At 36.8% G+C, this 22,266-nt stretch overlaps 1 protein-coding gene across 1 annotated transcript in view; it reads right to left on the bottom strand.

Annotated features, from left to right (window-relative positions):
* The window catches only part of LOC306855097 (ephrin-A2-like), a 141,276-nt gene extending 124,199 nt beyond the window's left edge, over positions 1 to 17,077 (bottom strand). Inside the window, exon 1 of the mRNA XM_079393550.1 lies at positions 16,187 to 17,077. Coding sequence (XP_079249676.1) covers positions 16,187 to 16,326 — 140 coding nt within the window. The 5' untranslated portion in view covers positions 16,327 to 17,077. The remainder of the gene's footprint in view (positions 1 to 16,186) is intronic.
* Between the last annotated feature and the right edge of the window lie 5,189 nt (positions 17,078 to 22,266).

A 22,266-nucleotide genomic window follows, 5' to 3' on the forward strand; every position in this document is an offset into this window, starting at 1 on the left:
GCCGTGATGTCTTAAAGCACAGTTGCTTTTTTCAAGGCAAACAGACTCTATTCAAGTGTCATTTAAATAACAATCGAAAGTCTAGTCTTCTATATCCGTCAGCTTAGATGCAGGCCGGTTTGAGCCACTGGGTTTTGAAGTTATCTGAGTAGTACTCAATGCATTTTATTGATGCCACCCCCGTCTCCAACACACAAAGCCCATCTCGAACCCATAGTCTGTTGAAGCTGATCAGTCATGCAGACTGGGTCAACTAACAAGGCTTGATTTCCTCCGAAAAGGCCTCAAACAAAGCGCCTTTAGCCCGCCATCATCTCTGTGGTCCTGAGAGTTGTCTCAACTTTAATTATAGCTTCGATGGGCGTAGTGCAGGAGACACGGGGCCTCTCATATTGACCAGCCCCACGAACACACCTTCTATGGGAACTCCGGTTAATTGCGGCAGCCGAACTCTGACGGAGGAAGGAGCGAAGGAGGGGGCTGCTGTTCCTAGACCTTCGAAATCCCTTTTGTAAAAGCTAATGTGGCAGAAAAGACCCTTGCAGCGGAGTCTCTCTCTGCCGATTTAATCCCTGTGTGTGGAGTGAGCTCCTCAATAAAGGGCTCAGTGGCCCGGTGCTTCCGAGGATTTCCTAATTGCCCATTCTGCAGACAGATTAAAACGGCCTCGGCCAGCACCTACTAGCACTTAGAAAGGGAGACTGGAAGGGATCAAACCAGGATGAGCCTGACACTCTTCCGAGGGCATCAAACGTGTCCACTCTCTGGGCGCAAACCCTCGGGTCTTGTAGCTGAAGTTTCGGATCTCCAGATGTCACCGAGAGGTTACCGAAAGATCAACTCCTTTCAGTTCGAAAGACCTCTCACCTTTCCAGTCCTCTGGACGTTTAGATCACTCAGCGCACCGTGAGTCACCGCTCAACTCTTGGTCTCCCTCCATGCAGTGCCCTGAAATTTCCCCCCACATCCAGGCGAGGCCCCAAATGCTCTTTCTTTTTAGACCATCAAATGCAGGCCCACCGAGATCACATCTTGAAAAGTCCTTAGCGTTAGGCGTGGTTATGAACCATGCTAATGACCCATGAAATTCCTTCTTTCCTCGACCCAAGCAGAAGCAGCAGTGTAAGGCAGTGGCTTTTGAAAAGCACTAAGTGCTCCGCTGTCTAGTGAGCAAACGGTTACTTTGACCGCTGGCTACAGGTTTAAAAAAAAAAAAAAAAAAAAAGAGTCCTCTGACAGTGACATGAGGTAAAAAGACATTTTCGCAGAGCGCTTGGTAATGAAGTGTGTTTTTTCTTTTCTTGCTAGCTGTCGTGAATTAATCTGAATAGCACACAAGAATGGCAAATGTCATATTCTTGGTTTGTCCGAATGGGAGGCTCTCTAATGGAGAGGAACCAGTTAATCCTGCTGACCGTCATGCGTTGACATGCAGAGCCGCTGAAGACCAACAGCCAGACATGTGGAACACATGAAGGACAAAGAGATGAGCTAATGATGCAGTAAGGAAGCAGAAAACAGAGCAGAAGAGATGCCATCAACGCACACTGCTCTTCCAAATTCTAGTTAGCATTTTAAGGAGTCCCAGGCTGCCTCTTTTTTGACGGGCTCTCAGACAGAATTGCATGTATTCTTCACCAGAATGCATTGTATGAGCTCAGTGAAATTAATCTATGATTTCTTCTTTAGCTGGATAAATTATAATATTCAATCATTCAATACTGAAAAGAAAAAAGTTTTAAACAGTACCCACTCTATTTAAAACATTCTGTATACATTACAATTCAAAAGTTTGTATCAAATTTGTTTTTGGAAACAAACTAATACTTTTATTCAGCAAGTATGCATTAAATTGGTAAAAATTGACAGTAAAGACTTTTACCTTTTTACAAAACATTTCTGTTTCAAATAAATGCTGTTCTTCTAAATGTTCAGTTCATTGAAGAATCCAAAAAAACTCATTAAATTTTTTTCAACAATTGATAACAATAAGAAATGTTTCTTGAGCAGCAAATTAGCATATTAGAATGATTTCTGAAGGATCATATGATAATGAGGATTGGAGTAATGATGCTGAAAATTCGGCTTTGAAAAGAATAATTTACATACTAAAATCTATTAAAATATAGTTATTTTACATTGTTATTTCACAATATTAAATAGACAGCAAGGTTACTACCATGATCAAGGCCCAGAAATGTAGCAAGTTCATCGGTAAGCATTTTGCGCACATTCTCTTTGCGCACAAAAAGTATTCTCGTAGCTTCGTAAAATTACAGTTGAACCCTTTATGTCACATGGACTATTTTACTGATGGCCTTGCTACGATTCTGGACCTTGATCTTGGTATTAGCCTTGCTGTCTATGCAGTGTCTGAGAGATCTCGGATTTTATCAAAAATATCTTAATTCGTGTTCCGAAGATAAACAGAGGTCTTACAGGTTTGGAATGACATGAAGGTGAGTAATTAATGTCAGAATTTTTGGTTTAATCTTTCATTGTATGTTTGATTAAATAAATTCAGCCTTAGAGAGCATAAGAGACTTCTTTTAAAAAACATGTCTTACCAACCTCAAACTTTTGAATGGCAGTGTCAGCCAGAGATTTTAAAATTTATCAGTATCAGTTGATATTGGATATATACCAATCGATACTGGATATTTAATTCTGCATGCTCAATTTTAAATTTATAGTACATCTGCCCTCATCTAACACTCACTTAAAGCTATTTTTTAAAAACACTAATAATTTTATAAATGCAGTCTTGAATATGCAAAAAATTGACATAATAGCATAGAATTTTTATATCCACCATTCACATGATATCGTCAAGATTTTTAATAAAGTTGCATGTGTTTTTTAAACAATAAGACCATTTTATTCAACGCACTGTGCATTTTTTTTAAACTGAAAATCTTTTTTTAATCTTTTCATTTTACATTATTGACACACTATTTTCCTTTTTTGATATTGTGCAGTTGCTTTGACACAATTTACTTTGTTAAAAGCGCTATATAAATAAAGGTGACTTGACTTGACTGTGTATACTTATTCTTTTTAGAGTATCGTTCTTCTTGCATCTCCTATTTATCCATGTGGAAGAACATTCCAAATCAGCCACGCACGTGGTCACACATTTTTCCTTAGGATGGAGTTACTTATGTAGCCCGTATGTAGCAAGGCAGCTCACTAGGTTTAGAAATAGAGCTATCAGTGTTGACAATATTCTTACACACACACACACACAATGAAACAGCACATCTGCGTGACCCAAAAATAAGACATTAGGAACTGACAGCAATATAGACAGATTATGTGTCTCACTGATGTGTTTGGTTAAGTTTTTTTCTTCCACCGGAGGGTTAATGGTGATTGAATAAGAGGTTAATGACACTGAATCTCCTGTGATTGTTGCCATTGTCACTGAACTCCAAACATCTGGAAGAAAAAGGATAGAAATGGATCGTTCATTTAACCTTGTGACTGCCCTCAGCATCGAGGAGAATTCTCCATCATAATTAACTATCTGGGTCAAACTACAGATGAGGAAAGGTTATGTTCAGAAGTTTCATACATTTACCTGCAAGTTTAATGAAGAATTGAATAAACCAACCCCAACGTTTTTCTGTATCACTAATTACATGAAATTATACATTTGCATGGTACAAAAATGTTTAATAAATATAATATAATACAAGTATAAAACAATACACCAATACTGTGATAACACAATTTTGCACGCTTTGGTATCTGATGAAAATGGGCTTCTATTCAGGCAGAGTGATGTTAATGCTTAAGAGTGGGGGAAAAGATAAATGCATGATTTGAAAATGCAAAACATTGATTACAGAATTTAAAAATTATTCATCATTACTAACAATGTGACTCAATATTTTATAGAAGACATCTCAGTTTACACAGGCATTCAGATCTGAGGAAAAAATAACACACTATGAAATAAAGAAGTCAGCAATATTCATCAAAATAAATTAATTAAATGCTCAATAACAGTATAATATTTACATTTTTTGGAAATTTTGGAGATTTATTTGAAAATTTAAATGCATTTAATTCATTTTGTATAGAATTAATAAATAGTTGCTTTTTCCATTATTCTTATTGGAAATCTATTAAATTTAAGCTTGAAATCTATTAAATTTAATATATGTGAATTTATTATTTTAGAAATATCTCCACTGACATAAAACAGAAATCTACAACACATAATAAATGTTCTACCAACTGTCTTTTTTGCATTGAGTTATACATTTAATATTGCTATTGTGGAAACAGGCTGGCACTGTACCGAAATCAAAAATTTTGTATCAACCCAGCACTAAAACACAATGACAATTATGCATCCATAAAATCCATATCAATACAGTAATTAACCATCCAGGCTTGATATTCAAAATGATTGGAAAAGACAAAGAGAATTGATAAAACCGGCCGCTTTGATGAACTCCAGCTTGCCCTGTTAAGAGCCCTTTACCTGTCAGACAAATGATTTAGAGATGCGGTCTGCAAGATCAGGTATGTTTTAGTACTAAACCGTGAACAGTTCCCACGTGGCGTTTGGAAAAATATAATATTAATTGTTCCGCAGCGCTTTACTTAAACTCTTCAAAAAGCATGTAACCAAAGAGAGAAGCCGAAAAAAAAAACATTACTATCACAAATCTATCAAATGCTACATAATAATTATCACAGTGATAAAAATAGTGTAACCACAATTCATAATTACATACGATTTGTGACAATGGTCGATCAGAACAAATCACTACTCCATATTTTAATAATCATAAAAAGCCTATGCAATATTTATCCAATGCTTTTTGGCTTGTGCTACATGTTTCATGAATGCATTTAATTCACGACTTCAATAAAATTACACAATAATTATTTTCCAACAATAATCTTTCTTTATCAGCCGACATGCAGTATCTTTCCTCCCCGTTGAGATGTGGCTGAGGAGCCGAGGAATTCTGTACAATCCTCAAAGACCTCTGGAGGAGTTTGGCTTTTCAAGGCAAAATCCTTGGATTAAAAACACATCCCTCTTGGGATTTTCTCTCTGTTTGGCCTTGAACAGACCAAAGTCCTGCGAGCCATCATCAAGCCTTGTCACACAGCACATGATGCATGTGATACTCATAACCAGAACATCATGTGAACAGAGAACGGCGCTGAGAATCCGTCTAATTCACTAAGACGCATCCAAACACACCAACGGTAAACATTCACATCATCAAAGTATGAAACGTTTCACATTCGGTTAAATTAAAAACGTATATATTGTTATTCAGGGTGTGTTAAAGCCGAAGCATGAAATCATCATCACCAAACACAATTTATTTCCAGGAAATAACAACTGTTTTCAAACAAGTTACCAGTGTTTCTGATTGGTCAAAATAACTGACAGACCCGCCCCCGTGCCTTCACCATTGGCTGAGCCGCTGTTGCTATGGCAGGCTGATCGAAACTGGCAATCAAACAGAGTTTGTTTTGATAGCGCCTCAGAGACGCAGTGTTTCAGGAGAATCAACTCTTGAATGTCTTGCTTGTAGTTAGCATATTAAAATAGGATGCTACAAAGCATTTAATCTTCAAAAAACAAACACTGAACGTGTGGCCAAATGTTTGTCGACAACAATAATGTGCGGGGTGTCAAGCACACCTTTGTTTTTGACCACAATTGGATGCTGAAATAGCGCAGTCGAAGGGAGTCTATAGACCTAATCCTGTTAGCATAGCACCTGAGTTGAAACGGCTAATCCTGTTTAAACTCACAACACAGCCCAGGTAATCTTCCTGTGTCCTGATCAGCAGCTGGCTCGTTCTCAGCGCTAAAGGTGAGACATCAATCCGTGATCACACCTGCGCCGGGATTAGCCACCTCACGGTGAAATAACGTACTGTATATGGCATGGAAATGTGCAAGGTAAGTACTTCTCTAGCTTCTGTAGGAGTTTGTCAATGGGTTTTTATGTGACGCTTATTTTCAGCACAAATCTGAACTGAACATACTGACCCACTGAAGCCGAATCCACTATTTAGTTCCAGTGGTGTATAAAAAAAATAAATATGACTAAAACGCAACTGTCCTCACACCACGTCCCTGTGTATGCAAGAACATAACACTTGAAACGTTTGATACAATTGCACTTTAGCAATCTTAGTATTTGTGACCCTGGACCACAAAACCAGTCTTAAGTCGCTGGGGTATATTTGTAGCAATAGCCAAAAATACACTGCATGGGTCAAAATTATCTTAGGACATTAAGTAAAGATCATGTTGCATGAGGATATTTAGTAAATTTCTTACAGTAAATATATCAAAACTTTATTTTTGATTATTAATATGCATTGCTAAGAACTTCATTTGGACAACTTTAAAGGCGATTTTCTCAATATTTAGATTTTTTTCAATATATTCCAGATATTCAAATAGTTGTATCTTGGCCAAATATTGTTCTGTCCTAACAAACCATACAACAACGGAAAGCTTATTTATTCGAAAAATTGACACTTAATACTGGTTTTGTGGTCCAGGGTCACATTTAGCAATATTAATCACCAATTTTCCAGAGAGAATGTCTTTTTTTTTTAAAAATAGATTCAAAAGATCCTATGTACATTAAAACACAAGGGCCAAAGGTACTACAGCTTCACCGCAGGCTTGCAAGAATTTGATTTTTTTGCTTTGCCTGTCACAGTAACCTATATTTGGAGGCAGCCGAGGCATTTTTGAGGCCGTTTCGGGCATACGCGGTGCCGCCCGCACACAGCTCAATCATCATACCCCATCATGCACCATGAGCAGTCCGTACCGCACACACTCACTCTCTCTCTGTTTTTCTCAGTCTTAAAGAAAACTAACTGATCCTCACTGTAACACACATACAGGTGTAAAAAACATCAGGGATTTTTTCACTTTGGGAGGGAAAGTTAATTTTATTTTTACAGCATAGCATATAGTATGTGGCAGATGTCGAGTGGGGCATAAAAAGTGGTTGCCTCTGGAACGTGTCGCATTTTCTAAATTTGGATCTGTGGATGTAGCAAGTCAAATAATATTTTGTGCACCGTACATTACTACAGCTATTTTTACTACAAGGTTCGTTTAAACCTAAAAGACTTTCAGGTGTACGCCTATACAGAAAATAACTTTCAAAAATAAGCCCACTATTATAACTTGTAAACGTCTGGTTGCCAAATAAGCTTGTGCAGCAACGCTAACTTTTTTTTTTCATAGTTTTGTCATGAAAGATCGACTCTTTCTGCAGATCACTACCACAGTCTCTCTCGCAAAACCCTGTCATCCGAGGACTTCTAAAATGCCAGTTTTGTTTTTTCAGTTGGAGGCATGATTGGCTTTGTTCTCGGAACGAAAAAGGGCTCAAAAACTGACCTGCTTGTCCTCTCCCGCTCCTGACCCTGACTAAGAAAACAACAGTTTTTATCACTAAAAGCAAATTCTGAAATGATTGTGCTTCTCCAGTAGCAAGAACTACCGTATCTTCTCTGTTAGAATGCACTCTGCAACATTTTGAGAGCATCTAATAATATTCAAGCTGCCAGTTTACGTTGTTCTTAAAGCTGCCTTTCTGTACAAATGCATGACCATTATAAAAAAAATACTATCCTAAACTGGAATAATATAATCTGCATGGAAATGTCTCAATTCTAACTTGCTCCTATAATGAAATCAATCGATCATAAATTGTCCTAACAAAAAGGATTAAACCTGATTTGGATTCAGGAATATCATAATATCTCCAAAAATCTATATGTACTTACTCAACAACACATACAATTATTGAACATCAGTGTGGACAGCTGCCTACATTTGACATTAAACAATATGCAGTGTTAATGTATGTCTAATTATAATATCAATGTTAAATGTGTGAAAAAAACTGATATTTTTTCCTTCTTCTATTTCCTGGAATTCATAAGTTTGCACTGAAAACAAAAAAAGTAAAAAATTACATAAAATCATTAAACACAACACTCACACAAAAACAATACAAAAAAAAAAAAAGTTTTATTTGCTAAATAAATATTAGATTTTACATGACCATACAGTTTATTTCACATATATCTTATTTTATAGCCAAAATATAACTGCAAAGTAGCACAAAAATGCCAAATTTAGCTTTAAGTAAATGCTGAGCAGGATCTGTCTGAGCAAAGTATAGCTACAGCGCGTGCGTCTAAGCCAGCAGATGCCGGCTGAGTTTGCAGTGCATGGACAGCATGCATGAGGTGATACAGCCATGCATTTAAAAACTGTCCCACTAACCCTGGCAGTGACCATGCAGCAGGTATTCAGGGTAAGGGTCAGCTTTTTTCCCTTATGGATTGTTCCCAAACCCAAGTCCCTGCTCTGTCAACACCTCCCGCATAACAAGGATTTTCTCTGGTGCTTCAAGAATGACAGGTTTGACGTATCTGCAGTTCAAGAGAGAAAACTCCCAGATGACTAAGGAGGCAGTGTTCCACTTTTCACATGCTCTCCTATTCTTTTCCTTTAGAAATGTCGAGTTATTTGAAGGCCAAGGCCTACTGAGATGTGTGAGCAGCTCCTACCTCTCGCTTGAAGACAGAACCATGTGTTCGGTGGCTTTACACCAATGTTGATGAAAAGAGACATTTGCAAAGTAAAAACAGGTGAATCAACTGAACACATCAGCACTAATTCGGCTACAAGGAGATGGCGTTACATGCAAAACAGTCTAAATAAAATGTTTTTCAAATCAAATAAAAGTCATAGCCTACGGGTGACTCCAGGATCAGCAATCACATTATCCGATAAACTTAATTTAATTACGTATGCAAATTTTTATTTAGTTAAGACACATGCCAGGTTTTGCCAAAATCCATGTGGTAATACAATTTACAACTTACTGATATTTATCATTTAGTAAAAGATTTGAGTAACATTTTTTCCCCGCAGAGAAAAAATAAATTGTCAAAAAAATATATATATTTAAGAATTATTTTGCAAGCGGACATATCTCTAACCAGATATATTTTACTGTATATAGAACGAAAATACGTGAGATATGTAAAATAACTTTATAAACCATTAAATGGATCTTCATAAATGTGAACATTTTCACTGGTAGAGATCAGCATTGTTTTAAGTAAAAAACACATGCGCCCCACACAAACTAAAAAAATATCTTTTAATTTTGCTTTAAACACATACGTTTATACAGCATATGTGTTTCCCTTTGGTAATGATTACTGCCGTAATTATATTTATTAGTGCGGGAAAAAACCCCAAAACTATTTATTTAGCATTTAAATTAGTAAATACATTTGACGCACGGAATAGTACAAAAGTCTTCTCACCGGCACTGCTTTATCCAGACTGCGTACATCTGATACCTTATGCCCTCAAAATCATTTCAAAACTTCAAATGATCTCATCTCTCAGAGCGATTAAGAAATATGATCTCAGGAGCATGTTGATTTAAAGTCTATTTTGAACTTGAAAATCTGTTAGATACTCAATGGAAAACAGCAGCATACTAAATCTATAAAGCTTTCAAATGGTACTCTGAATAGTCCACATAATGACACAACATTCAGACTGTAATTCTAACCTCCGAAACTTGTTTTGTTAGATTATATTAAGGGCCAATAATATCTTATAAGTAAAATGAATTGTTTAAAATTCCCAATTCGGCACTTTTTATTTACTTTTTTAAACAGAGAATGCATGTTACTGTTAAGTCTTTCCCATAATTCTCTTTCTGCTACTCTATAGTGCTTATAGCACATGACTTTCATTTTCAGTTATAGTACCGATGATTAAAGTCAGGTTTTTTAAGCATTATAAAATATAAACCTCCTGTACAAATGGGCTTTGTACAAACCATTTAACAAATTAGGATTGAGGCATAAAATTACCCTCCATTTCTTAGCAGAAAGCTGAGTGCATTTCCAAATAAAACTCAGTCGAGGAGAGAAATGAGGAGTTTGAGGATGGACATAATGAGCCGACTTTATGTGGGTCAACAGAACTAAACTACAGTTCCAGACAAATTAAAATAGCGCATTTGTTTGATTGAGCAAATTAAACAATGTGATGTCTGGTGTCTTAAAAATAACTTTGAGGAATGTGATTTAAAAAAATTATTGAAAAACCATGCATGCAGTAATTACTCAGTGATAATAACATTTGTAAAAAAATGAAAATAATAAATTATTTTTATATTAAAAAAAAAAAAATTAACTAATTAGGTCCAAAATACGTAAAGAGAAAGTGGTTTGGCGATAAAGAGAGCATCTCACGTCACTTAAAAACATACAAGCCCATTTGAGGGAGGGCTTCCTGGCACTCTGTGCCTCATAAATACTGTAGACTAAATGAGAAAGGCCTTGGTCCTGAGAGAGAGGAGCGTCCCGAGCTAACTTGACGGAGAACTCGATGGCACCTGGATGAAAGCAAAACAAGAAGACTTTACACAAACACCCAGTCCTCAGATTTGATATTTAAACCAAAGCCAGTGTGCAGCTTTGAAATCATCCGTTTTCTCTTCCAACGGGGAAAAGATCCACCCGTGAAAGAGCACCTACCTCAAACCAAGTTTGAGCTCCCTGGATGCACGTGACTGCCAATGTGCTACGTGAATGTGGGTCAGGCATTAAAATTTATGAGTAATACAGAAGGCAGGGTGACGTTGTGATTGGGGCTGTTGCTGGGTATAAAAACAGATGAAAATAAACTGTCGCACAAAGAGGTGAGGATGCAGGGGTGATAAGGTGCCCTGTAAGGTCCTGAGAATGTATTCTGGTTTGTGTCCGCGGCAAGAAAGCGTGAAAACTAAGCGTCATGACGCCTGTACCAAAAGCATTTCAGCTGCTGCTTAGTATAAGAGAGTTTCTACTGACTAAACTGAGAATTCAGAACTTTCTGAAAGCAGACGAAATAAACTAAAACATACATTAAAACAAAAGAACGAAAGCTAAATAAATCACTGTTTAAAAAACAACCTGGCGTAAACAAGTAAACTACTCACACGTCTCTAGATAACTTCAAATATTTAGCTTTAAAACACAAACAAACATGCATTATTAAACACCAACCTTGAATTTATTTATTTTTTTTGTCTGTTTGTGCACAAAATTGTTTGGATAGCATGTCACATCTGTGCAAATGTTCACGTGTAAGCCATCATTTTAGTGCAGGGTGGGGGGCAGGACAGTGCAGATAATGGCGGAGAGGGTTATGTTACTCCTGCAACACAAATTTAGAGAAGCGCAACCGTTTCCCACCATTCAGTGGCTGAAGCAGCGGGATGTTTTATTCTATCCTGCAGTAATGTAATTTTGAATAATGGTGAAAACAGAATATGCCGATGAAGCTCATTCTAGGACATTTTATTTAACGCAACTTTGAACCTAGATTACTGATTACAATTTTTTTTTCATACGCCCGAAACCACGCCGTGACTTTAAACTTTAATTACATGTTAGAGCCTTTTGATGCAATATGGCATTAGAACATTTGCATTATTCACTGCCGGTGAGGGCTCCGTTCCCTTTTCGGTCCATGCATTTAGGACAAAAAAAGGTTTCATGAAACATTCTGTCATTGATAATCATTAGCAGATGAATCTGAAGTCCAGCTGTAAACAGAATGGATGCATTATAGCTATAACAACCGCTGCCCTATAGACCTCAGTAACTGAATTTCTCCCTACAGTTCCCCAACTGAAGTAGCCCGTAATCTCATAGAAACGCAGCACCAGTGAGGTTGCGTGACTGCGTGCACCCATCTTAAAAGATGCACTGTTGTTTTAGCAAGTGGACACAGCTGACCGCCATTCCCACTGTAATCTGATTTCCAAACTAACGAATTCACTGCGTCCAGAGCGCTGTCAGTTTAAGTGCTTTCCCTCACTGTAGCAACTGCGTATTAATGGACAAGGATCGTTGGGGAAAAAAAACAATAATTATATTTATACACTTTAATGGATGAGTTAATTTGATTAAACCGCCAAACAAAACGGCGATCTCATGCTAAAGTTGCAATAAGTCACGGGACGGATGGCGAATCGGTGGTTGGAATGGGTTTTCTCTCAGAGTGTTTTCCTACAAAGTGGCAAAATTGTTCCCTCGACCCTCAGGACGGCAGGTCACAGTCCTAGCAGAAGAAACACTCAGTCATGCATTGTGAAATTTGAGGTATTTCTGTCTGGATGAAAGTAGGCTGTAAATTGCCACCCTGCAGCTGCCTGGAATGAATTATAAACACACATACGGAAGGAACGTACAAACAAAGAAGTGGAAGCTGACTGAACTCTAAGTGCTGCTTAAAACAGAAAAATCAATTAATGTCAGGCACAATAAACTGGGCTCTGGATACACCTGTATATGACTTGCCACAGAGAGATAAAATAGAGAAATGAAACAGATTTAAAAAATAATTCAGCATGCTTTTTGATGCAAAACTATTATTTGAGCAAACAAATTCAGTGTCTGAAAAACAGGCTTAATAATAACGATAATTTGTCACTAAAATAAAATATTTAACTACATTTAGCACTTGGATTTTTCAACACTAAACTAGATCATTATTACAACGCTAACTAAATATTTTATAAAAGTTTCAAAATGCTGCCTCAGGTGACAAATTAAGATGAAATAAAACAAAACAAAAAAGAAAAAAATACTATTCCTGGTAAATTGTCATAGTATGACTGTATTAACCCCATACTCCATTTTTTGTCTCCAGCTTGCACCATATTCCAGAGGCAAGTGTGAGGGTTCACAAAATGGCGGACAAATCCGTAAACTGGGGCAGAACATGGTGCAATGCCACCTACAGGAGCTGAAGTTTGACACGAGCAGCCAAGGTCAAGCTTGAAGTCATTAATTTCAGGCATTCTAATCACAATAGAGGTTAATGACCCTAAGAGAATAAAATCCATGTGGATCCATACAGGCTGTGTCTTGCCCTCATACAGGAATCCTCTGACACCAGACATCCCTCATAACCTTGAGGAACCAATTACACTATGACAAAAAGCCAGCAAAATAAAACCATACAAAGAAGAAAGTTTCCCTTTAAGAAGCTTGAAGTTTCCCTTCAAGTACAATTGTTTTTTATTATAGTGAATTAAAAAAACATCTCATACGAATATCATAACAGGATGTTACAAGAGAGCCATTTAAAAATCTTCTTTCGTCATAAAAAAAACAATACATTATATATTTGTACCTGCACAGGGAAGAAATCCAATAAAATATTTTATTTAATTAGTTAATTAAAATTAAGAAAATGTTTCACTTAAAATAATTAAATTAAAATAATGATAACATTAATTAAATAAATCAAACTATAAAAATAAAATGCTTTTGCAGTGTTTAGCAAAGCATCCATAAAATGCCATGTGGTTCAGCTTTTTACTAATGAAATTAAAATCTAAGTCGCTACAGATAAGAACGTCCGCTAAATGGTTCAAACTAGTGTAATGCAAGGATTCATTGAAACTATTAGAAGAAAATGATCACTCTTCAGACCTGAACAGCTGTCCGAATGTGCTGCACGGCAATCTGCATGATGGCGTACCGTACGTGAAAGCTCACTTTTCACCCTAACTGCTTCTTCTAAGCTACCAGCCTCCTCGTAAGACCTCACCGTAAAGCCACAAGGGTTAAATCGACACCTCCGGGCTCAACTCATACCAAGCAGAAATGTATTTCAATGTATTTATTTATGCTCTGATTGGGGTCATTTAACACAAGTCATTTCAGTCTCACACTCCTAATTGAGCCACGCAACAGACTCAAACCATCGAGGCCTGATTCAAACCACACCAGACAGAACCGCTGGCTTTTATGGTGGCCTGCAGGAAAACCACAGATCAGAATGAAGCCCGCAAACTCTCATTTCAGTTTCGCAGGGCTGCAAACAACCAAGCCCAATCCACAGAGGTACAATGCACATCTGCTTTGGGTTTCGGAAAATCCAAACTTGGAAGATCTGTTACGTATATCTCACAGATCTACAGGCTGGCCGGTAAAATCGATAGCATGGGTTAAAACACTCTACAGCCTAATAATAGAGATGCCTTTTCCCTGAGCTCTCTCTCTCACACACACACACACACACACAGAGGGAAGACCCATTTCAGTTTAGCTGAACAAACATTTCACTGCCCTGACATAACACAGCAGACACAAACTTACAGGTGGAAAAATAGAGAAAAAATTATCCAGACATGCCGTAATCACCATTTTAAATTTTTGAATGTATCGACATGGAATACGGGAACAGAAAACTTTTTTTTTTTTCTTTCAGATTTGTGAATGAATTTAGCTTTTGTAGGGGGTGGAGGGGTCTAATATATATATATATATATATATATATATATATATATATATATATATATATATCAAAATGTATTACTGTAAATTATTATATATAATGCATGAGCCATTGTTTTTTTAAATCAAGCCCATAAACATTTTAAAGACTAAATCTATGTTAAAGAAAAAACAACAAAACGTTCATACACTCAGTAGCAGAAACTCTTTGTTTTTTCTATTAAGGTAAACTGGAAACAATTAAGGTATGCAAGTAAAATCGCCTTCTGATTCCTAACTTACAATCTATTGTTTTCTCTCAAAACCCGTTCCTTACAAAAAAGCAACAATCCCACAAAGCACAAAGTACAAATCTAAAGCTCAAAAAACTTCTTCACAGAACTACTGATGTGAACAAACATCTGTGGACTTCTCAATAATGACTCATACTGGTTAAAACTGTGGCATGTAATGTATTAGTTTGACTGTGTGGTTATACAAAGCTCCGTCCTCTGCCAGAAACAGCCTCTGAGAGCGCTCTGATGAGGGGTGCTGGGGTGGTCGGAAAGGGGCGCTTCATCTTAAGACTATTTAAACCATATGGTGATATGAAATGAAAAGTCTAGAGTACTGATCCCACCTCAGGAACATCCATGATGAAAGAATGGAAAACAAAATAACAGTGTCTTTAAAAGCTGACAAGATATAAAAGTATGCATTCATTTGCATAATTTTGGTGATTATCAACCCCGCGGACCAACGGCACACAATGTAACGCAGCATACAGCCTTCAGTAACTCATAACAGTGTCAAGCAGTAAGCATGCAATAAATGAGGCCATAAAGTTACAATGTGCTCATAGAGAGGCAGTTTTTATGAGAAGCCCTATAAGTACTTTCAATCGGAACACACAAGTTGTTAAACAGTGCCCAGTTGAGGCCTTTTTGTGAGTGTGTTTTGAAATCGTCATTGTTTCTTGAGAGAAATCACACATGAAAACCTCAAAGGGAAGACTTTGAATGTTTCGGACTGAGTTAAGTGACTTCACGTAACTTGTACTAGATCTGATCATAGAAAAATAAATAAATAAAAATAAAATATATGGTGATTTTTCAATTGGATGCATCTGACTAACTTAAAAATGATGTTTATCTATAATAAAACATGTACTACAATAAAAATCTGAGCATGGCCTGATCAGCATTCAAGTGGATTTCAGTATAATAAATAATGTGTGATGGTAATGATATTTCAACATTTGTGGAGAAATGCTGAGTAAGCACAAAATACACTACCATTACTTTAGTTTTTAAAATTTATGAAAAATAATTTTAAAACATATGGACTTTTTTGGAAAAATATGTGCATGATAACTAGTAAGAAACTTTTTTAGAGGAAACTCATTTGTTCAACAAGATGATGATGACAGTATTTTGATGTTTGAATCTTTGATGTGAATGACCAAAACTGAATTTTTAAGGTCCTTGGGGAAAAGTGAAAAGTAAAAATTAAAATGTCTAGGTAGAGGACGAGCCTAAAGTAGGCTAGATAAAGTCTTGCAAATGCAACATTTAAAAGATGTTAAAGATTTAAAATGAGGAAAAAGACACAATAAAAAAACTTTTCATTTTAATCTGTTAAAACTGGAATAATGGTTGTTTTAAAAAGCCCCTTTTTCCCTAGAGGGACGCAAGTTATGAATATGTTTTATTTTTTATTTAAATACAGGTATATTAAAAATATATATTTAAATAAAAAGGTTGCCCTAATTGTAGTTTCAAAGAACTCCTGCCAGTCATGACTCTGCAGTAGCAGGTAACGCTTGACTATGCACTCCCTGATGCAGTGAGGTGTTTCTTACCTGGGATTCGTGCTGTTCCAGTACACAGCATACCGGTCTGAAATGATCTTACTGTCATCCGCACACACGGTGACCCAAAACAGGAGGACGACCATGAAAAGCGTCAACTCCATCTGATACGCAATAGAGTTCTTGTCCATAATGTCAACGCAAACGGGGAGAAAATACAAGCTCAGTTAATAATAGCAGGTGCGCTTAAGAAGAAACGATCACGTGTGGGTGAGTCTTATTCACACGCATCACGTTCTTCTGCGAAGGAATAAAAGTAAAGTCAAAGCTCAGCGAATGAACTTCTCACGGAGGATCCATCCAGCATCTCGACCTCCATAGCTTGAGATGTTTCCATGACGATCGCGCTGCGTGTCAAACTACAATACCGCTCGCTTTTCGCATCCATTCTTCCTTCCAGCTGCTTTCAAAAACTTTTCTCAGACTCGTAAAAAGTGGCCAGGTCGTTACCATCCATTCAAGCGAACGTGCGCGCTCTAAAATCCTGCTGGTACTCCACACACGCGCGCGCGGTCCGTGCGTCTCCTCTCTCTGAAGCCACCTAGAGCGAGTCGGTCTTCAGCAGTCAGTGAGAGGAAAAAGTAGCCTACACTTCCGTGACTACAACTTATCTCGGTTGCGGTCTCGTGGCGCTCTCACAGACGCGATGCTGAGCCCACACGCGCCGCATCACGCGCAAAGTTGATGCCGTGGCGCTTTAAATGTCGCTTCTGTGTGTCAACAACTTGCTGCTCCTCACAGACCGACGACGCTCTCACAAGTGTGAAATAACATGTTCTGTCTTTCCTACCTAAAGACGAGCGGTCCTGCCTCCCCAGCGCGCTGTCTGTCTCTCTCTCAGCACATGTCTCAGTCTCTTCGCTGTCTGTCCTCGACTGCGGGGCGGAGCTGCTCGCCGAGAGGGACCACCTGGACCTGCACGCGCAAACTTTGGAGATATTGCCCATTAAGAAGACCATTAAATGAAATTAAACTTAATTACAGTTCGCATTAGATAAAGAATGATAATTGCAGAGATGTGTGGGTGTGCGACATGCTAAAATGTTGTTTCTATAAACTGAGCTCTGTAATGTAAAATTGTTTGTAAATTTACAGTAAAATTAAATTCCAGCTCTTACCAGAACTTTTCTCTAAAAATTAAGGGACAATATTACGGTAAGACGTCTGAATTTTACGCTCTTACTTCATTCAATTATAACATTACATTTATTTATACATTTAAAAGAAGAGTTTGTAATTGTTTGTAAATTTTATTTGAAACTGACCAATTCATGCTATTAAAATCTAAACAGTTCATGCTGGAAATTCTAGGAGAATGCCAATTCATATTTTTACATTTTTCCTTAATTATAAACATTATTCATAAATAAAATATTTTTACATTAAACTGTATTTTATTTTAAAATTCACAGTTTAGCATTATTTACATTCATTTTCTGCTGAAACTTTTTACAGTGTAACGTCCACTCAAATATATATATATTATTACTACTGAAATTATTTATTTATCTATAATGGTATGTTAGAATTTATTGATTTCTGATTCTTTAAAGTTACCTGCACGTTTTTACTTTTGTCCAGATGGGTAACGTATTTGAAAAGTAATTTTCAAGCAAATTAAATTGAAATTTTGAAGCAAATTACTGATACAGTATTTTCCTGTACAGCATACTCCAATACTCTTTTATTTACAACTTCAGGGGGGGAAATTACAGTGCATCATAATGTGAGTAGTTCTTTGTTCTTGGAACAACATTCCTAACAAATAAACATAGTCTTTATCCTAAAACGAATAACTATACCACACGTCGTAGGGAACTTGTAGCTTGATAACAGTCCAACCCGAGTCTTTAGCCTAAAACTAACCTCTAAACCAAACCGAGGAAGAACAAGGACAGTGATCATACATGGTAAAATCATGGCAAGCGCTCCATCAACCATGCTAAATCATCAAATGAGAGAAGAGGGGGATGGTGCGTTTGCTGTATTTAGTGTAAAACTGCTAGAGACAGATGTGCACATAAAGAGAGACAGAGAGAGCGAGAGTCACTCCACAGTGTGTGATTCAGCACTGATTAATATTTAAGCAGTAGAGTAGGCTGCTGGCTCAACGGACACATAGCAAAGAAAAATACAAATGAAAGTTTAATTCTGCTTTTAAAGATGGTACGGAGATGAATGGTGCTCATTTATTAAAGATTCAGGGAGTTTTATGCATATATGTATGGAGCATGGAGTGCTTAATGACTTGTGGAGGGGATTGTGAAATGATTATACCTCAAACAGGATACAGATGCTATAAGGTATAGGAGGAGACACAACAGGGAAGATATATCACAATCATGCATGTCACAAAATATATAAATGTTAACAGAGAAAAAGTCGTGCTTGTTTATTATAAAATACAACAGTATTAAAATAGATTGATGTCTCACCTTCGCTGATATTAAAAACAGCATGTGCCTTTCTGAATAAGATTGAGAAGTCTCTTTAGTTTATTCTATTTGGTTTATTTAATTTCTTTAGCAATAAAGACATGTTATGATGAAAATGAATGAGAAAGAATTCAGGGATATTATTACAAGCATTACAGTACAGGCTTTACCTCACTGTAGGAAGGGTTGCTCCACCCCAAGATGAAAATTGTGTCATTAATCACTTACCCCCATGTCTTTCCAAACCCGTAAAAGCTTTGTTCGTCTTTGGAACACAATTTAAGATATTTTGGATGAAAACCAGGAGGCTACTGTCCCATTGACTGCCAAAGAACTGACACTGTCAAGGCCCGTACGCTGTTTTCGTTCAGTGGATACTCTCCAAAATGGTGCTACAGTGACGCAGAGGAGACAAATTGTTGAATAAAGTCGTTATTTTTATTTTCTTTGCGTACAAAAAGTATTTTCATAGCTTCGTAAAATTACGGTTGAACCTCTGATGGCAGATGGACTATTTTGACGATGTCTTCCATACTTTTCTGGGCCTTGAAAGTGTTAATTATTTGGCAGTCACAAGCCTCCCGCTTCTCATCCAAAATATCTTAAATTGTGTTCCGAAGACGAATTAAGCTTTTTACAAGTTTGGAACGACATGGGGGTAGATAGACAGACAGATAGATAGATCGTTTTTGAAAGATGTCTTTGAGACTGCATTTATTTGATTAGAAGATCTGTAATATTCTAAAATATTAATAGTTTATTACAACTTAAAAGAACTGGTTTCTATTTTAATATGTAGCAAAATATAATTTATACTGTTATGAAAAAGCTCAATTTTCAGCATCCATTACTCCAGTTTACAGTCACACGTGATCTTTCAGAAATCATGTTGGTTTGGTGCTCAAGAAACATATTTTAATATTATCAGTGTTGAAAAGTGGTTTCAATGCTTAAAAATGTGTGAAAAAAATATTTCATTACATTACACACGTTTTTACTGTCACTTGTGAGCAATTTAAAGCATCATTGCTGAATAAAAGTGTTCATGTCTAAAACAGCAAAGAAAAGAAAACTTACTGACCAACGATAGTCTAATACATGCATATGTGATCCTTAACCAGTCATAAATGTCCATTTTTTTAAATTGAGATTTATACATCATCTGAAAGCTGAATAAATAAGCTTTCCATTGATGTATGGTTGGTTAGGATAGGACTGAGATACAGCTATCAATCTGAAAATCTGGAATCTAAGGGTGCTAAAAAAATGTGAATATTGAGAAAATCACCTTTAAAGTTGTCCAAATTAAGTTCTTAGCAATGCATATTACTAATCAAAAATTAAGTTTTGATATATTCACGGTAGGAAATGTCTTCATGGAACATGATCTTTACTTAATATCATAATGATTTTTGGCATAAAAGAAAAATGTGTAATTTTGACCCATACAGTGTATTGTTGGCTATTGCTGCAAATATCCCTATCCCAGAATAGATGTGATTCACAGCACTTTTACTGTATTGCTCTGTGATCGCGTTGGCCTGACATGAAGTGTTTGCCAGCAGAGGGCAGCGTGACTCACTGGAGTTGACTCTATGGCTGGATTCCCTCACTTGGCTTTGTTTCATTCTGACACTCTCTTATCTGTGTCCTTCACTGCTGCATAAGATCCATCAGTAGTCATATTCATACACTGAAAGCCCTAATAGACGCTCTGAGAGGAAATGTTGCTGCTGCTAATAAACTGTTCACAAACAAATTACTCTCCCTCGTGGAAATCTTTTGACAAGTCCGGACAATGTTTGAAAAATATATCTGTCAGCTTAATAGGTCACTTTCTTAAAAGCAGTCAGTTGGAAATGTATATTGGCCTGAAGAGAGATGTGGCTAACAGAGACAAGAGGCCACATCTGTTATTTCTTTCCTGAAAGATTGGCTGCACACGCCAGCAACCGCTGTGTGTGCGTGTAAAACTATACTTGAGGGAACAAGCATACCTTTCCAATAAAGCTTCAAACAGAGCTGTACTTTTGCCGGACGGCAGCTAAAAGTTTACTCTGTAAGCTGAGATGGAGAAAATACAAATACACAAATACTTTCGCACAGGAGTTTTGCTTCAGGTGAGGTGTTACTCCTCAGTTAGTCTTGCTGTTATTTTTTTACAATTGGTAATTATTCTTGTAATGAAGTGTTTTAGGACTACAAATAAGTATGTTTGCTTTGTGATTGTTTGGAAATATTTCTATGAAGACTCAGAAATATGCTCTCATCCAGGTCAGGCACTTTATTATAACTTTTATATTAAAAAAATGTAAAAAAAATCTAATGTATAAATCAGCATGTTAGAATAATTTCTGAAGGATCACGTGACGCTGAAGACTGCAGTAATGATGCTGAAAAGTCAGCTTTGCATCACAGGAATATATTACATTATATGAAATATTAATTGACTAGGCTAATCAATTCAAATAAATTCAAACAGAAAATGGTTATTTTAATTGAATTGAATTGTAATAACATTTCAAAACATTACTGTTTTACTGAATTTTTTATCAAATAAATGCAGACTTGGTGAGCATAAGGGACTTTATTAAAAACATTTAAAACCATATTGCTTTTGTACTTTGTTCCTGTGTGTGTGTGTGTGTGTGTGTGTGTGCATGTTTATGTGGTTTATGAGGACACAAATTTGTATAATGACATGGGTATGACAGAGGTATTACAATATGAAGGTGGTTTATGAGGACACTGCCTATGTCCCTGTAATTCAAAAGGCTTAAAAAACATACTAAATGGTGTTTTTTTGAAAATCTAAAAATGCACAAAGTCTCCTGTGAGGGCTAAGTTTAGGTGTAGGGTTGGTGTAGGGCAATAGCACACACAGTTTGTTCAGTATAAAAACCATTACGCCTATGGAGAGTCCCCATAAACCACAAAAACCAGCGTGTGTGTGTGTGTGTGTGTGTGTGTGTGTGTGTGTGTGTGTGTGTGTGTGTGTGTGTGTGTGTGTGTGTGTGTGTGTGTGTGTGTGTGAAATTTAAAAATAAATAAATTAAAAGATGCACAATGCATAGTAGTAATGATCCACTTCATTTTGTATGTAAAGATCAGTGAACTAATCTGTTATAGTATTCATAACTATAACTACACATTTTTATCAAGCCCTTAACACACTTTCAACACTCTCAACTTAAAACAACATCTTGCACTAGTTTTTAAGACCTGAACATTTCAAAAGTCCATGTAACCACAGAAACCATGGGCCCCTTACTCCTTGTAAGAGTAAATGTCCCCGACACAGAACATGGCTGAATTTGAAATGTCTCTGCAGCTGGAGTCAGGCCTCCTCTGATGCAGCTTGTGAAGGTCATCAAGTCCCATATGAAGCCCTGCTGTAAACTTTAAATGCCTGCTGGCACAAAAGTGCTGCAGATACGGATTCCATGACCGGCCAATACACTGAAATTAATATCCTTGGGTTTATCTCACTTTAGCCCTTTAAAAGCTGAGACCTTCACAAAAAGATCCTTTTAAAAACACGTGAAGTCATTGAGACTAATTGGAGAATGAAATGCACATGAAAGTGTGCTGCACTGAGTTCTAGGCAGTGCTTTAGAAAAGAGTTAAAATTACTGA

The sequence above is a fragment of the Barbus barbus genome (genome assembly GCF_936440315.1).
Source record: "Barbus barbus genome assembly, chromosome: 35".
Classification (NCBI taxonomy): Eukaryota; Metazoa; Chordata; class Actinopteri; order Cypriniformes; family Cyprinidae; genus Barbus; species Barbus barbus.